This window comes from Salvelinus fontinalis, chromosome 5, assembly GCF_029448725.1.
Source record: "Salvelinus fontinalis isolate EN_2023a chromosome 5, ASM2944872v1, whole genome shotgun sequence".
Taxonomy (NCBI): Eukaryota; Metazoa; Chordata; class Actinopteri; order Salmoniformes; family Salmonidae; genus Salvelinus; species Salvelinus fontinalis.
Window position 1 is genome coordinate 39,181,139 of NC_074669.1, and position 13,013 is coordinate 39,194,151.

The 13,013-nt window shown below is 45.2% G+C and overlaps 1 protein-coding gene across 1 annotated transcript in view; it reads right to left on the bottom strand.

Annotated features, from left to right (window-relative positions):
• Positions 1-13,013, bottom strand: part of psat1 (phosphoserine aminotransferase 1) — a 28,354-nt gene that overhangs the window by 6,775 nt on the left and 8,566 nt on the right. Inside the window, exons 5-7 of the mRNA XM_055923361.1 lie at positions 4,215-4,387; positions 3,637-3,806; positions 717-845 (exon numbers count right to left, since the gene is read on the bottom strand). Coding sequence (XP_055779336.1) covers positions 717-845; positions 3,637-3,806; positions 4,215-4,387 — 472 coding nt within the window. The remainder of the gene's footprint in view (positions 1-716; positions 846-3,636; positions 3,807-4,214; positions 4,388-13,013) is intronic.

The window sequence follows — 13,013 nt, forward strand, 5'->3', positions numbered from 1 at the left end:
CCCTCTCCCTCCCCCTCCCCCTCCCTCCCTCCCTTCCTCCCCCTCCATCCCTCCCTCCCTCTCTCCGAGTCCTCCCTTCCTCCCCCTCCCTCCCTCTCTCCCTCCCTTCCTCCCCCTCCCTTCCTCCCTCCCCCTCCCTTCCGCCCTCCCTCTCTCTCCCTCCCTTCCTCCCTCCCCTCCCTCTCTTCCTCCCTCCCCTCCCTCTCTCCCTCTCCCTCCCTCCCTTCCTCCCTCTCCCTCCCTTCCTCCCTCCCTTCCTTCACTCCTCTCCCTCCCTCCCTTCCCTCCCTACTCTCCCTCCCTCCCTTCACTCCTCTCTCTCCCTCCCTTCCTCCCTCCCTTCCTTCACTCCTCTCCTTCCCTCCCTTCCTTCACTCCTCTCCCTCCCTTCCTCCCTCCCCTCCCTCTCCCTCCCTTCCTCCCCCTCCCTTCCTCCCTCCCTCCCTTCCTTCCTCCCTCCCTTCCTCTCCCTCCCTCTCCATTCCTCCCTCTCCCTCCCTCTCCCTCCCTTCCTCCCCCTCCCTCCCTTCCTTCCTCCCTCTCCCTCCCTCCCTCCCTTCCTTCCTCCCTCTCTCTCCCTTCCTCCCTCTCCCTCCCTTCCTCCCTCTCCCTCCCTCCCTCCCTTCCTTCCTTCCTCCCTCTCCCTCCCTCCCTTCCTTCCTCCCTTCCCCCCTCCCTCCCTCCCTCCCTCCCTCTCCCCCTGAAAGGATACTAACGTGTAGAAGTGGTTGGAGGAGTTGATGATATCATAGATCATACTGGACTTCTTCCGGTTGAGCGTTTCCATGGCGTCAACACCTCCGTTGTTCTTTATCCACTCCAGAACCAGACTCATGATGTAGATACTAGAGAGAGACACAGAGTACAAAACATTAGGAACACCATCTCATGCTGCCTGTTAGACTAGTGGACTGTGTTCATCTCATGTTAGACTCATGATGTAGATACTAGAGAGAGAGACACAGTGTACAAAACATTAGGAACACCTTCCTAATATTGAGTTGCACCCCCCCTCAGAACAGCCTCAATTCGTCGGGGCGTGGACTCTACAAGGTGTTGAATGCTTACCACAAGATGTGTGACCTGTTGCTACAAGAGAAGGGCAACCAGTGAAGAACAAACACCAATGTAAATACAACCCATATTTATGGTTATTTATTTACCCTTTCATACTTTAACCATTTGCACATCATTACAACACTGTATATAGACATAATATGACATTTCAAATGTATATTATTTTGGAACTTTTGTGAGTGTAATGTTAACTGTTCATTTTTGTTTATTATCTATTTCACTTGCTTTGGCAATGTAAACTTATGTTTCCCATGCCAATAAAGACCTTACATTGAATTGAAAGGGAGAGAGAGAGAGAGAGAGAGAGAGCTGGGGGAGAGAGAGAGGCAGGGAGAGAGGGAGGGGGGGGGGGGTTGTAATGCTTGGTTGGAACAAAAGCCTGCACACCCATACCTGCTGTAACCCTGCAGTAATTGAAGCAGGCTGGTGTGTGTGTGTGTGTGTTACCTGAAGCAGGCTGGTGTGTGTGTGTGTGTGTTACCTGAAGCAGGCTGGTGTGTGTGTGTGTGTGTTACCTGAAGCAGGCTGGTGTGTGTGTGTGTGTGTTACCTGAAGCAGGCTGGTGTGTGTGTGTGTGTGTTACCTGAAGCAGGCTGGTGTGTGTGTGTGTGTGTTACCTGAAGCAGGCTGGTGTGTGTGTGTGTGTGTGTTACCTGAAGCAGGCTGGTGTGTGTGTGTGTGTGTTACCTGAAGCAGGCTGGTGTGTGTGTGTGTGTGTGTTACCTGAAGCAGGCTGGTGTGTGTGTGTGTGTTACCTGAAGCAGGCTGGTGTGTGTGTGTGTGTTACCTGAAGCAGGCTGGTGTGTGTGTGTGTGTTACCTGAAGCAGGCTGGTGTGTGTGTGTGTGTTACCTGAAGCAGGCTGGTGTGTGTGTGTGTGTTACCTGAAGCAGGCTGGTGTGTGTGTGTGTGTTACCTGAAGCAGGCTGGTGTGTGTGTGTGTGTTACCTGAAGCAGGCTGGTGTGTGTGTGTGTGTTACCTGAAGCAGGCTGGTGTGTGTGTGTGTGTGTTACCTGAAGCAGGCTGGTGTGTGTGTGTGTGTTACCTGAAGCAGGCTGGTGTGTGTGTGTGTGTTACCTGAAGCAGGCTGGTGTGTGTGTGTGTGTTACCTGAAGCAGGCTGGTGTGTGTGTGTGTGTTACCTGAAGCAGGCTGGTGTGTGTGTGTGTGTTACCTGAAGCAGGCTGGTGTGTGTGTGTGTGTTACCTGAAGCAGGCTGGTGTGTGTGTGTGTGTTACCTGAAGCAGGCTGGTGTGTGTGTGTGTGTTACCTGAAGCAGGCTGGTGTGTGTGTGTGTGTTACCTGAAGCAGGCTGGTGTGTGTGTGTGTGTTACCTGAAGCAGGCTGGTGTGTGTGTGTGTGTTACCTGAAGCAGGCTGGTGTGTGTGTGTGTGTTACCTGAAGCAGGCTGGTGTGTGTGTGTGTGTTACCTGAAGCAGGCTGGTGTGTGTGTGTGTGTTACCTGAAGCAGGCTGGTGTGTGTGTGTGTGTTACCTGAAGCAGGCTGGTGTGTGTGTGTGTGTTACCTGAAGCAGGCTGGTGTGTGTGTGTGTGTTACCTGAAGCAGGCTGGTGTGTGTGTGTGTGTTACCTGAAGCAGGCTGGTGTGTGTGTGTGTGTTACCTGAAGCAGGCTGGTGTGTGTGTGTGTGTTACCTGAAGCAGGCTGGTGTGTGTGTGTGTGTTACCTGAAGCAGGCTGGTGTGTGTGTGTGTGTTACCTGAAGCAGGCTGGTGTGTGTGTGTGTGTTACCTGAAGCAGGCTGGTGTGTGTGTGTGTGTGTTACCTGAAGCAGGCTGGTGTGTGTGTGTGTGTTACCTGAAGCAGGCTGGTGTGTGTGTGTGTGTTACCTGAAGCAGGCTGGTGTGTGTGTGTGTGTTACCTGAAGCAGGCTGGTGTGTGTGTGTGTGTTACCTGAAGCAGGCTGGTGTGTGTGTGTGTGTTACCTGAAGCAGGCTGGTGTGTGTGTGTGTGTTACCTGAAGCAGGCTGGTGTGTGTGTGTGTGTTACCTGAAGCAGGCTGGTGTGTGTGTGTGTTACCTGAAGCAGGCTGGTGTGTGTGTGTGTTACCTGAAGCAGGCTGGTGTGTGTGTGTGTTACCTGAAGCAGGCTGGTGTGTGTGTGTGTTACCTGAAGCAGGCTGGTGTGTGTGTGTGTTACCTGAAGCAGGCTGGTGTGTGTGTGTGTTACCTGAAGCAGGCTGGTGTGTGTGTGTGTTACCTGAAGCAGGCTGGTGTGTGTGTGTGTTACCTGAAGCAGGCTGGTGTGTGTGTGTGTTACCTGAAGCAGGCTGGTGTGTGTGTGTGTTACCTGAAGCAGGCTGGTGTGTGTGTGTGTTACCTGAAGCAGGCTGGTGTGTGTGTGTGTTACCTGAAGCAGGCTGGTGTGTGTGTGTGTTACCTGAAGCAGGCTGGTGTGTGTGTGTTACCTGAAGCAGGCTGGTGTGTGTGTGTTACCTGAAGCAGGCTGGTGTGTGTGTTACCTGAAGCAGGCTGGTGTGTGTGTTACCTGAAGCAGGCACTGTGTGTGTGTTACCTGAAGCAGGCACTGTGTGTGTGTTACCTGAAGCAGGCTGGTGTATTGTACAGGGAGTTGTTCTGAGCCTGCACTTGGTAGTTAAGGACAACGGGACACTCCGTCAGAGCGTGGCCAATGAGATCCTCTCTCACGATCACCACAGTAACACCAGCACAGCCCACGTTCTTCTGAGCCCCCGCGAAGATCAGCCCAAACTATTCATAACACATTGAATAAACACCAACACAGGAAGTTATTACTGGGTTATTACCCTTTAATGTTTTAGGTCATTTCTGGGTAAAATAATAAAATGCTAACCAAAAAACCATGCAGTAGTTGATAAGCTTTCCCGTAGCATACATTATGCTACATAATCAGCACCTCAAACCAGCACCTCAAACCTCATTTCCATGCATTTTAATGATGTAAATATGTCCTTCTGCCCCTGAACAAGGCAGTTAACCCACTGTTCCTAGGCCGTCATTGTAAATAAGAATTTGTTTTTAACGGACTTGCCTTGTTAAATAAGGGTTAAATATATATATATATTTTTTTTAATGATGTAGCCGATTTGGACTTTGCAGCGTTGTGTCTTGGGAACCAAGTGAAATGCTCAACCTTACCTTGGAAACATCGACGGGTCGGGACAGGAAGTTCGATGACATGTCAGAGACCAGGACGGCTCCGTGGGTTTCGGGGATGAAGTTGTACTCCACGCCGTGCACTGTCTCGTTGCAGCAGTAATACACGTAGGACGAGCCAGGGGTCAACGACCAACTGCTGGGGTCAGGGATCTCTGGAGGACCACACAGTCAGAATCCTTAGACCACACAGTCAGAATCCTTAGACCACACAGTCAGAATCCTTAGACCACACAGTCAGAATCCTTAGACCACACAGTCAGAATCCTTAGACCACACAGTCAGAATCCTTAGACCACACAGTCAGAATCCTTAGACCACACAGTCAGAATCCTTAGACCACACAGTCAGAATCCTTAGACCACACAGTCAGAATCCTTAGACCACACAGTCAGAATCCTTAGACCACACAGTCAGAATCTTTTGTCAATGACTGTCCACGAGAATCTAAATAGGTCAGATCTGGTTTGCAATGAATAACTTCAATCAGACCCCCCGCAGGGTGGGGGGGCGGACTAGTGGTGGTTAACAACTTACGTCCAGTTGTAAATCAAGGGGGGGATTCAGGTCTCCCTCTCCAATATTCACCTAAGGAATGTACTTTGTTTCCAAGATATTTTTTCCCACCGAAACTCTAACACGTTCAAAAGCAACTACTGGAACAACATTTCTAACATAGACCGTGGGGAACGGTCAGAGGTGATCTATAGAATACTAATGTCATATTGTTTGTTATTTTGTGATGTCATTAAAAAATATAACAAAGGAAATACTGTAACTTGGAAAGTATACCCACTACTAGCTGGAGTTTCCATACTATGCGTTGTGCATGTAATATGAAAAATGATTCAAGTGTTTTTGTTAAGAGAGGGATGTGATTTGTGAAACTATAAAAGATAATTGTTTTAGGTAACAAGGTACAAGTGACAAGTCACACCTCCGAGTGAGGTCAGAGAGCGTGTCAGCCTGGCGGAACGGCTCCTTTCAAACAAACTGTATAAATTACGAATTAAGAAATGAACAAAGCAGACCAGAAAAGCATGAAGCTGAAGCTGCACGTTTAAAGTGGTTTGAACTTTGAATCTCAACACGAGGTAGAGACGATAAACTCACCTCACGGACAATCACTGGTACGACTGATTAGCTGTCCTAAGTAAAGTATCTAGAATGCGAATTTAAGTGGGACCATCCTGTTACTCTGCTCAAACCATCGTATCACGCTACTCTCATCACCTGTTACGGGATTTTTGTGTTTAATGACTAAAATATGTATACATTTGAATTATAACTCATAAATGTTGAATGTTATGTGTTCCTTGTTAGAAAGAATGGGTTTATCTTCAGACAGGCTAGAATGATGTCTCTACCCAGGGAGGGGAAAGACCTTGAGTTGGTTGTAGATAGTTGAACAGGTGGCAGACAGTAATGAGAACGCTAACTGTACTGCCATTGTATCCGAGAGGAGGTTGGATATTAAAACTTATGACATCATCTTTATTATATAACCTGATGTAAATTGTACTATGATTCAGTACTCTCGAGAATAAACGCTATTGATTGATTGATTTTAAGACTGGTATCTGTCCATTTTATGCAGATAATTATCTTACAAATTCTTATTTATGGGCAGAGTGTTTTAATTGAATTGGTTGACAAACAGGAATCAAAATACCTTTAACATCACCCCACTGGGAACTATCAACATGGCTAACATGGCTATCTTCAAAGAAGCATCTTCCAGAGCGAATGGAAGGAAAATGAACTCTGTAGTTCTGTTCAGGACTACACGACAAGTCACCTGATACCGGACAACTACAGAGAAAAACAACAGTAGAAGACTTGTTGGAACCCTTTTGGACAATCAGAGTCTTACAAGCCACAAAAAAGGCCTAAACTGTATTACAAGCATCAGACACCTGAAAGCTCCCAGTTAATCACATTATCCCTGGTGTCAAGCCGTGAGTGTAGCTGGTGCATAGAAGTCAGGCGCAGGAGAGCATAGATGAGTGGACAAAGCCCTTTACTACGGCAACCGCGTCACAAAACAAATGCCCAACGAACAAGTGTGGCAGCACAAAGTACAAAAAACACAAGTACCAAGTACAGGCTGCCACAAAGCACAGGTATAAAATAAACCCGGCGCAAACCAGCCCTGAAGCGTGCCAACCTCAACAATAAACAATTACACACACAGACATGGTGGGGAACAGAGGGTAAAATACACGACAGGTAATGAGGGAATGTAAACCAGGTGTGTGGGAAAACAAGACAAAACAAATGGAAAATGAAAGGTGTGTGGGAAAACACAGGGTCTACCTAGTCTGAGACTGATCAGGATAAAGTCCAGTTATAGATGAGGACACAGGGTCTACCTAGTCTGAGACTGACCGGGATAAAGTCCAGTTATAGATGAGGACACAGGGTCTACCTAGTCTGAGACTGATCAGGATAAAGTTCAGTTATAGATGAGGACATTGTCAAAACCTGCTCATTCTACACTGATGAGTGTGAAGATAACAATGCAGACAGTCCAATACAGTCCAAACACACAACCTGCCCTGGACTGATGCCCAACCACGTGGAAACATATCCTGCCCTGAACTGATTCCCAACACATGGAAACATATCCTGCCCTGAACTGATTCCCAACCACGTGGAAACATAGCCTGCCCTGAACTGATGCCCAACCACGTGGAAACATAGCCTGCCCTGAACTGATGCCCAACCACGTAGAAGCATATCCTGCCCTGAACCCCAACCACGTGGAAACATATCCTGCCCTGAACTGATTCCCAACCACATGGAAACATATCCTGCCCTGAACCCCAACCACGTGGAAACATATCCTGCCCTGAACCCCAACCACGTGGAAACATATCCTGCCCTGAACTGATGCCCAACCACGTAGAAGCATATCCTGCATGCCAGACGGTCTCTCAGAGAATGACGAGCTCTATTGTATTTGGTGTAACGCTTTAGAACGGCGACTGGTGAGTATTGGCTCAGATTGAGTTTTATAGCTGGTTTGGACACCATGCATTGTGTTAGTGTAATTATCCACTGCACCAGAGAACTTTCTAAAATTCTGTAACTGTAGAAAACCCTTTCAGTTGCTCTTGAACACTTTCTCTCAAACACTAACGCTGCTTTTCGACTAATACCCGTGTTCCACTAGTGTATACACCCTCATGTTAGAAGTATAAAATGTCTATAAGTCTTTGCTAGGTAAAGCTCCGCCTTATCTTAGCTCACTGGTCACCATAACAACACCCACTCATACCTGCTGGAGCGCGTGCTACATCTCACTGGTCACCCCCAAAGCCAACACCTCCTTTGGCCGCCTTTCCTTCCAGTTCTCCGCTGCCAATGACTGGAACTAATTGCAAAAATCGCTGAAGTTGGAGACTTATATCTCCCTCTCTAACTTTAAGCATCAGCTGTCAGAACAGCTAATCGATCACTGTACCTGTACACAGCCCATCTGTAAATAGCACACCCAACTACCTCATCCCCATATTGTTTTTATTTACTTTTCTACTCTTTTGCACACCAGTATTTCTACTTGCACATCCTCATCTGCACATCTATCACTCCAGTGTTAATTTGCTAAATTGTAGTTACTTCGCTACTATTGGCCTATTTATTGCCTTACTTCCTTAATACATTTGCACACACTGTATACAGATTTTTCTACTGTATTATTGACTGTATGTTTGTTTATTCCATGTGTAACTCTGTGTTTTTGTCGCACTGCTTTGCTTTATCTTGACCAGGTCGCAGTTGTAAATGACAACTTGTTCTCAACTGGCCTACCTGGTTAAATAAACGTGAAGTAAAAAATGAGGATGACTCAACACTATACACGTCACCTACTACAGCAACTGAAATGACTGCTGGTTAAATAAAGGTTACCCGGTTAAATAAAGGTTACCTGGTTAAATAAAGGTTACCTGGTTAAATCTAGGGCTGACAATGAGGACTTGTGAAGAACAGAATCAACAACGTCTGTATCATCAAAACAGTTGCTTTGTGAGGTGTCAAAGTTCACTGTTAGCCATTGTTCTGTAAATGCTGGCTGAAAAGTGGCCCGTCTTTGGCCCAAAGTGAGCGTAGGTCCACCAGAACCATGACCCAGTGAGACAAGACTGCCAGCCAATGTCACCTCTACTTTTTTTTTTTTTCATCACTGAGCAAATTTCAGGTCTGCTGAGCGCAACGTCCGACGTTACTGTGAACACTGAGGCCGTATCCGCTTTTAAGGAACAGCGGTCAAGTAGGCTACTGTGGCTATTTGATCATAATGTAGGCCCGTGGAGAAAATGCATCCCATAACATTTTAACATGGAAATAGTTGTTCTATCATTCAGACTACGGTAGCAGACAATGTGTGGTGTTCAATGTAGGCCTACATCCCATGAGACCTTTGACCTTAACCTGTTTATCCACTTGTCCTTCAGACAAGGAGGTGACTGATAATGTCTGTGTGTTGTTTGATGCAAGAAACCCCTTTACAAAATGAAATGCATCATTATTCCCATACCATTATTACAGAGAATCAGACAAATGATGCTACCCTCTTCCTATTGGCTACTTAGCGTATTCGAGCCTCTCTCAAAATACAACACTGCCCCTTTAAGACACAAAAATAAAGTTATTTTCCTGACTGGCTTTTCAAAGATATCTAGAAATGTAGACGTTTTCTGCTCTTCGAGGAAGCAACCACTCCCCCATTGCTGACTACACATTATCTATAACTGGGGTAATAACTCACTAACTAGCAAAGAATATCAACAAATTATCTATATAACTGGGCTGATAACTCACTAACTAGCAAAGGATATGAACAAATGTACACACATCGCTACATGTAGCTTTCGCTTTGATCTCAAAACAAGCTCATTTACTCACGACCGCTCATGCTGTAAACATAGTCCAGTTCAAAGTGAATGAATTAGATCCATATATGGCAATGGTCTATTTGCATATAGGCCTAGTGCAGCTCTGATTGGTTATGGTGCACCGGTCTGTGTAGAGTACGTGCCTGAGTCGTGCCTGTCAATGCAATAGAATCCGATGCATTCAGCCTACAAAAAAAAAAAAAAAAACTCTAGAAAGTTGAGTAAAGTTCGATCTCGTGCTTCTCTGCGTGCGCTAATATTTCTTGTGTGCGGCAGTCCCTGTGGAGCTGCGCGAGGGAACATTGGTCCCGGGCTTGAGTAAACGGTAACAGAAAAGTCTAAGCCTTTTTGGTAAAAAAAAACAAAACACTGGGATAAATCCTGTATGTGAATGTGCCATAAAACACGTATTAACCTGCAGAGAGAAGAGCTAGTGTTTACAAGGCACTCTGCCCCCTCAACGGTCACACCTCTGCTTCTGGAACTCTCTGTTGCTGAGGGCAACCCTCTCCTAACATGCGTCATGTAACCTGGTCAGCAAATCAGAGATCTAATCTGGGCTCATAGAACCCTCACACTAGCGCTGAAAACTCTTCAGTCATTTCAATTCAATTCAAGGGGCTTTATTGGCATGGGAAACATATGTATGCGTTGTCAAAGCAAGTGAACTAGACCTAGTTCTAAACTAGTCTCTCACTACAGCCCCAGGAGTCCACAGCAAGTTGACAAACCCCCCCTGGCTGCATCCGACAACAAAAGGGATTCAACTGGACCTCTCACCCATGGACCCCTATTCTCCACCACTATGGACTTCCAAACTGGTGTTGGTGCGTGACTAACTATGTACGTGGACTTTGTTAGGGTTCACCTGTATATTCAATTTTACCTATACAATAGGTGCATTGTTACCATGTCCTTAAAAGTCTTGCATAGCATATTCAATAGTCCCTCTACATGTAAATGTACATACACATGCTTCTTCGGGAGTTTACATGTCCGTGTTGTAATAGCATGTAGCATACCCTGTTTATCTGGCCCTTTTGGGCATAGTTCATGTTTCGTTTATGTGTAGCTTCGTAGTTTGTTAAGACGAAATAAAGATTATAGTCAAGAGTGCAGTATGCTGAGAAATACTGCATCCAAAATAACACAGCTTTCTTTAATGCAGTTTGCGGTGTAACTGCCGTTTTAGAGTGCTTAAAACACAAGAAAAGCTAAATTAATAAAATCACAGACGCTGTTAGCTAAATGCTAACGAATGAAAACTAATTTCAAAAGACAGAAGAATTCCAGCTCATAAAGTTTTACAAGCAGAGCTAGCAGCTACCGAATGTAATTTACGGCGAGTGTGGACATTTACAAGCGAAAGTGAACGAGATAAATTGTGTAAATGAACAAAGTTGTGATGCAGGGTTCTCTCTCTCTCTCATGCCGTCAAGGCTGAAGCCAGCGCAAATTCCTACTATTTACGTGTCCAGGTTAAACGTGGGACGTCCCTCATTATAAAACTAACAGTCGGTTAAATTCATGCTTTTATTGCATCATTTTTCGGATCTATTAGAAGCGATTAACAGACGAAACAATGTAATGTAATTGAACCAATTGACTGGCCAGAGATCAGGGCATTCATCAGCAAAGACGCAGTGTAAGCTGATACTATTGTTGGACAACCAAAATGAAGTCAAAATGATTGATGAAACCAAAGTGTGTCAGCTGTATGTTGATTTTCCGATTCATAACTGACATTTTACCGGTACTACCAGTAGTCGTAGGCCAACCGATAACACCACGACGGAATGCGTTTTGAAGTGATGATGCACCGCCGAGAACAGCGAAGTACATCGTCAGTGGCTCACACACACACACACTTCGTGCAGATCAGCAAGCGGGGAGGCTTTTCGTGGCAGCCAGACGAGACAATCGGAAGGTGGATGCGGCGAACAAAGTTACTGGGCTGGAATTTAGTCACGTTTGCTCTATATAGAGTGATGCTTCACACACACACACACACACACACACACACACACACACACACACACACACACAAGTGATGCTTCACACACACACACACACACACACACACAAACGTGATGCTTCACACACACACACACACACACACACACACACACACGTGATGCTTCACACACACACACACACACACACAAACACACACACACAAACACACACACACACACACGTGATGCTTCACACACACACACACACACACACACACACACACACACACACACACACACACACACACACACACACACACACACACACACACACACACACACACACACACACACACACACACACACACACACACACACACACACACGTGATGCTTCACACACACACACACACACACACACACACACACACACACACACACACACACACGTGATGCTTCACACACACACACACACACACACACACACGTGATGCTTCACACACACACACACACACACACACACACACACGTGATGCTTCACACACACACACACACACACACACACACACACGTGATGCTTCACACACACACACACACACACACACACACACACACACACACACACACACACACACACACACGTGATGCTTCACACAAACACACACACACACACACACACACACAAACACACACACACACACGTGATGCTTCACACACACACACACACACACACACACACACACACACACACGTGATGCTTCACACAAACACACACACACACACACACACACACACACACACACGTGATGCTTCACACACACACACACACACACACACACACACACACACACACACACACACGAGATGATTCACACACACACACACACACACACACACACACACACACACACACACACACACACACACACACAGTACTGCTGTGTGTGTTATGAACAACACGGTTTATTTTGATGAAGATGATGGAGTTATACTTTAAGGCTGGAGTTATGTATTTTATCCGATGCTCCGTTAATTTGGCAGATCTAACTTGATTGACCCTCTTTCTACTAGGCCTAGTCTATATTTGTACTAAATATTTTGTTTAACGCCTATAGGCTATAGAGATAGATGCATTCTGATAATGAACTCATTATGCATCAACATTTTAAATTTGATTACACTTATTTATTGTCAACCATTCTTGAATTTGTTAGGCTATACAATTAAGTAGATTAATGACCTGATCATACATTCATACATAAAAAATAAATCAAGAATTTGTGAATATGATAGAATATTGCATTCTATTACATTAATAATGTTCATTTATGTTAATTTGTGTATGAATAATATTCTGAAAATCAGTCTGAAATTGAATATTTCTCCTATTGTTCATGTCCATACAGGACAATGTGGTAAAGTGCTCTTTCTTATCCACTTCATGTGTCTATATATGTGTATACATACATTAATGATCAGAAATACAGTGTAGACATTGTTAATGTTGTAAATGACGATTGTAGCTGGAAACGGCAGATTTTTAAATTGAATATCTACATAGACGTACAGAGGCCCATTATCAGCAACCATCACTCCTGTGTTCCAATGGCACGTTGTGTTAGCTAATCCAAGTTTATCATTTTAAAAGGTTAATTGATCATTAGAAAACTCTTTTGCAATTATGTTAGCACAGCTGAAAACTGTTTTGTGTGGATTAAAAAAGCAATAAAACTGTCCTTCTTTAGACTAGTTGAGTATCTGGAGCATCAGAGCATTTGTGGGTTCGATTACAGGCTCAAAATGGCCAGAAACAAAGAGCTTTCTTCTGAAACTCGTCAGTCTACTCTTGTTCTGAGAAATGTTACTTTGCCCATCTTAATCTTTTATTTTTATTAGCCAGTCTGAGATATAGATTTTTCTTTGCAACTC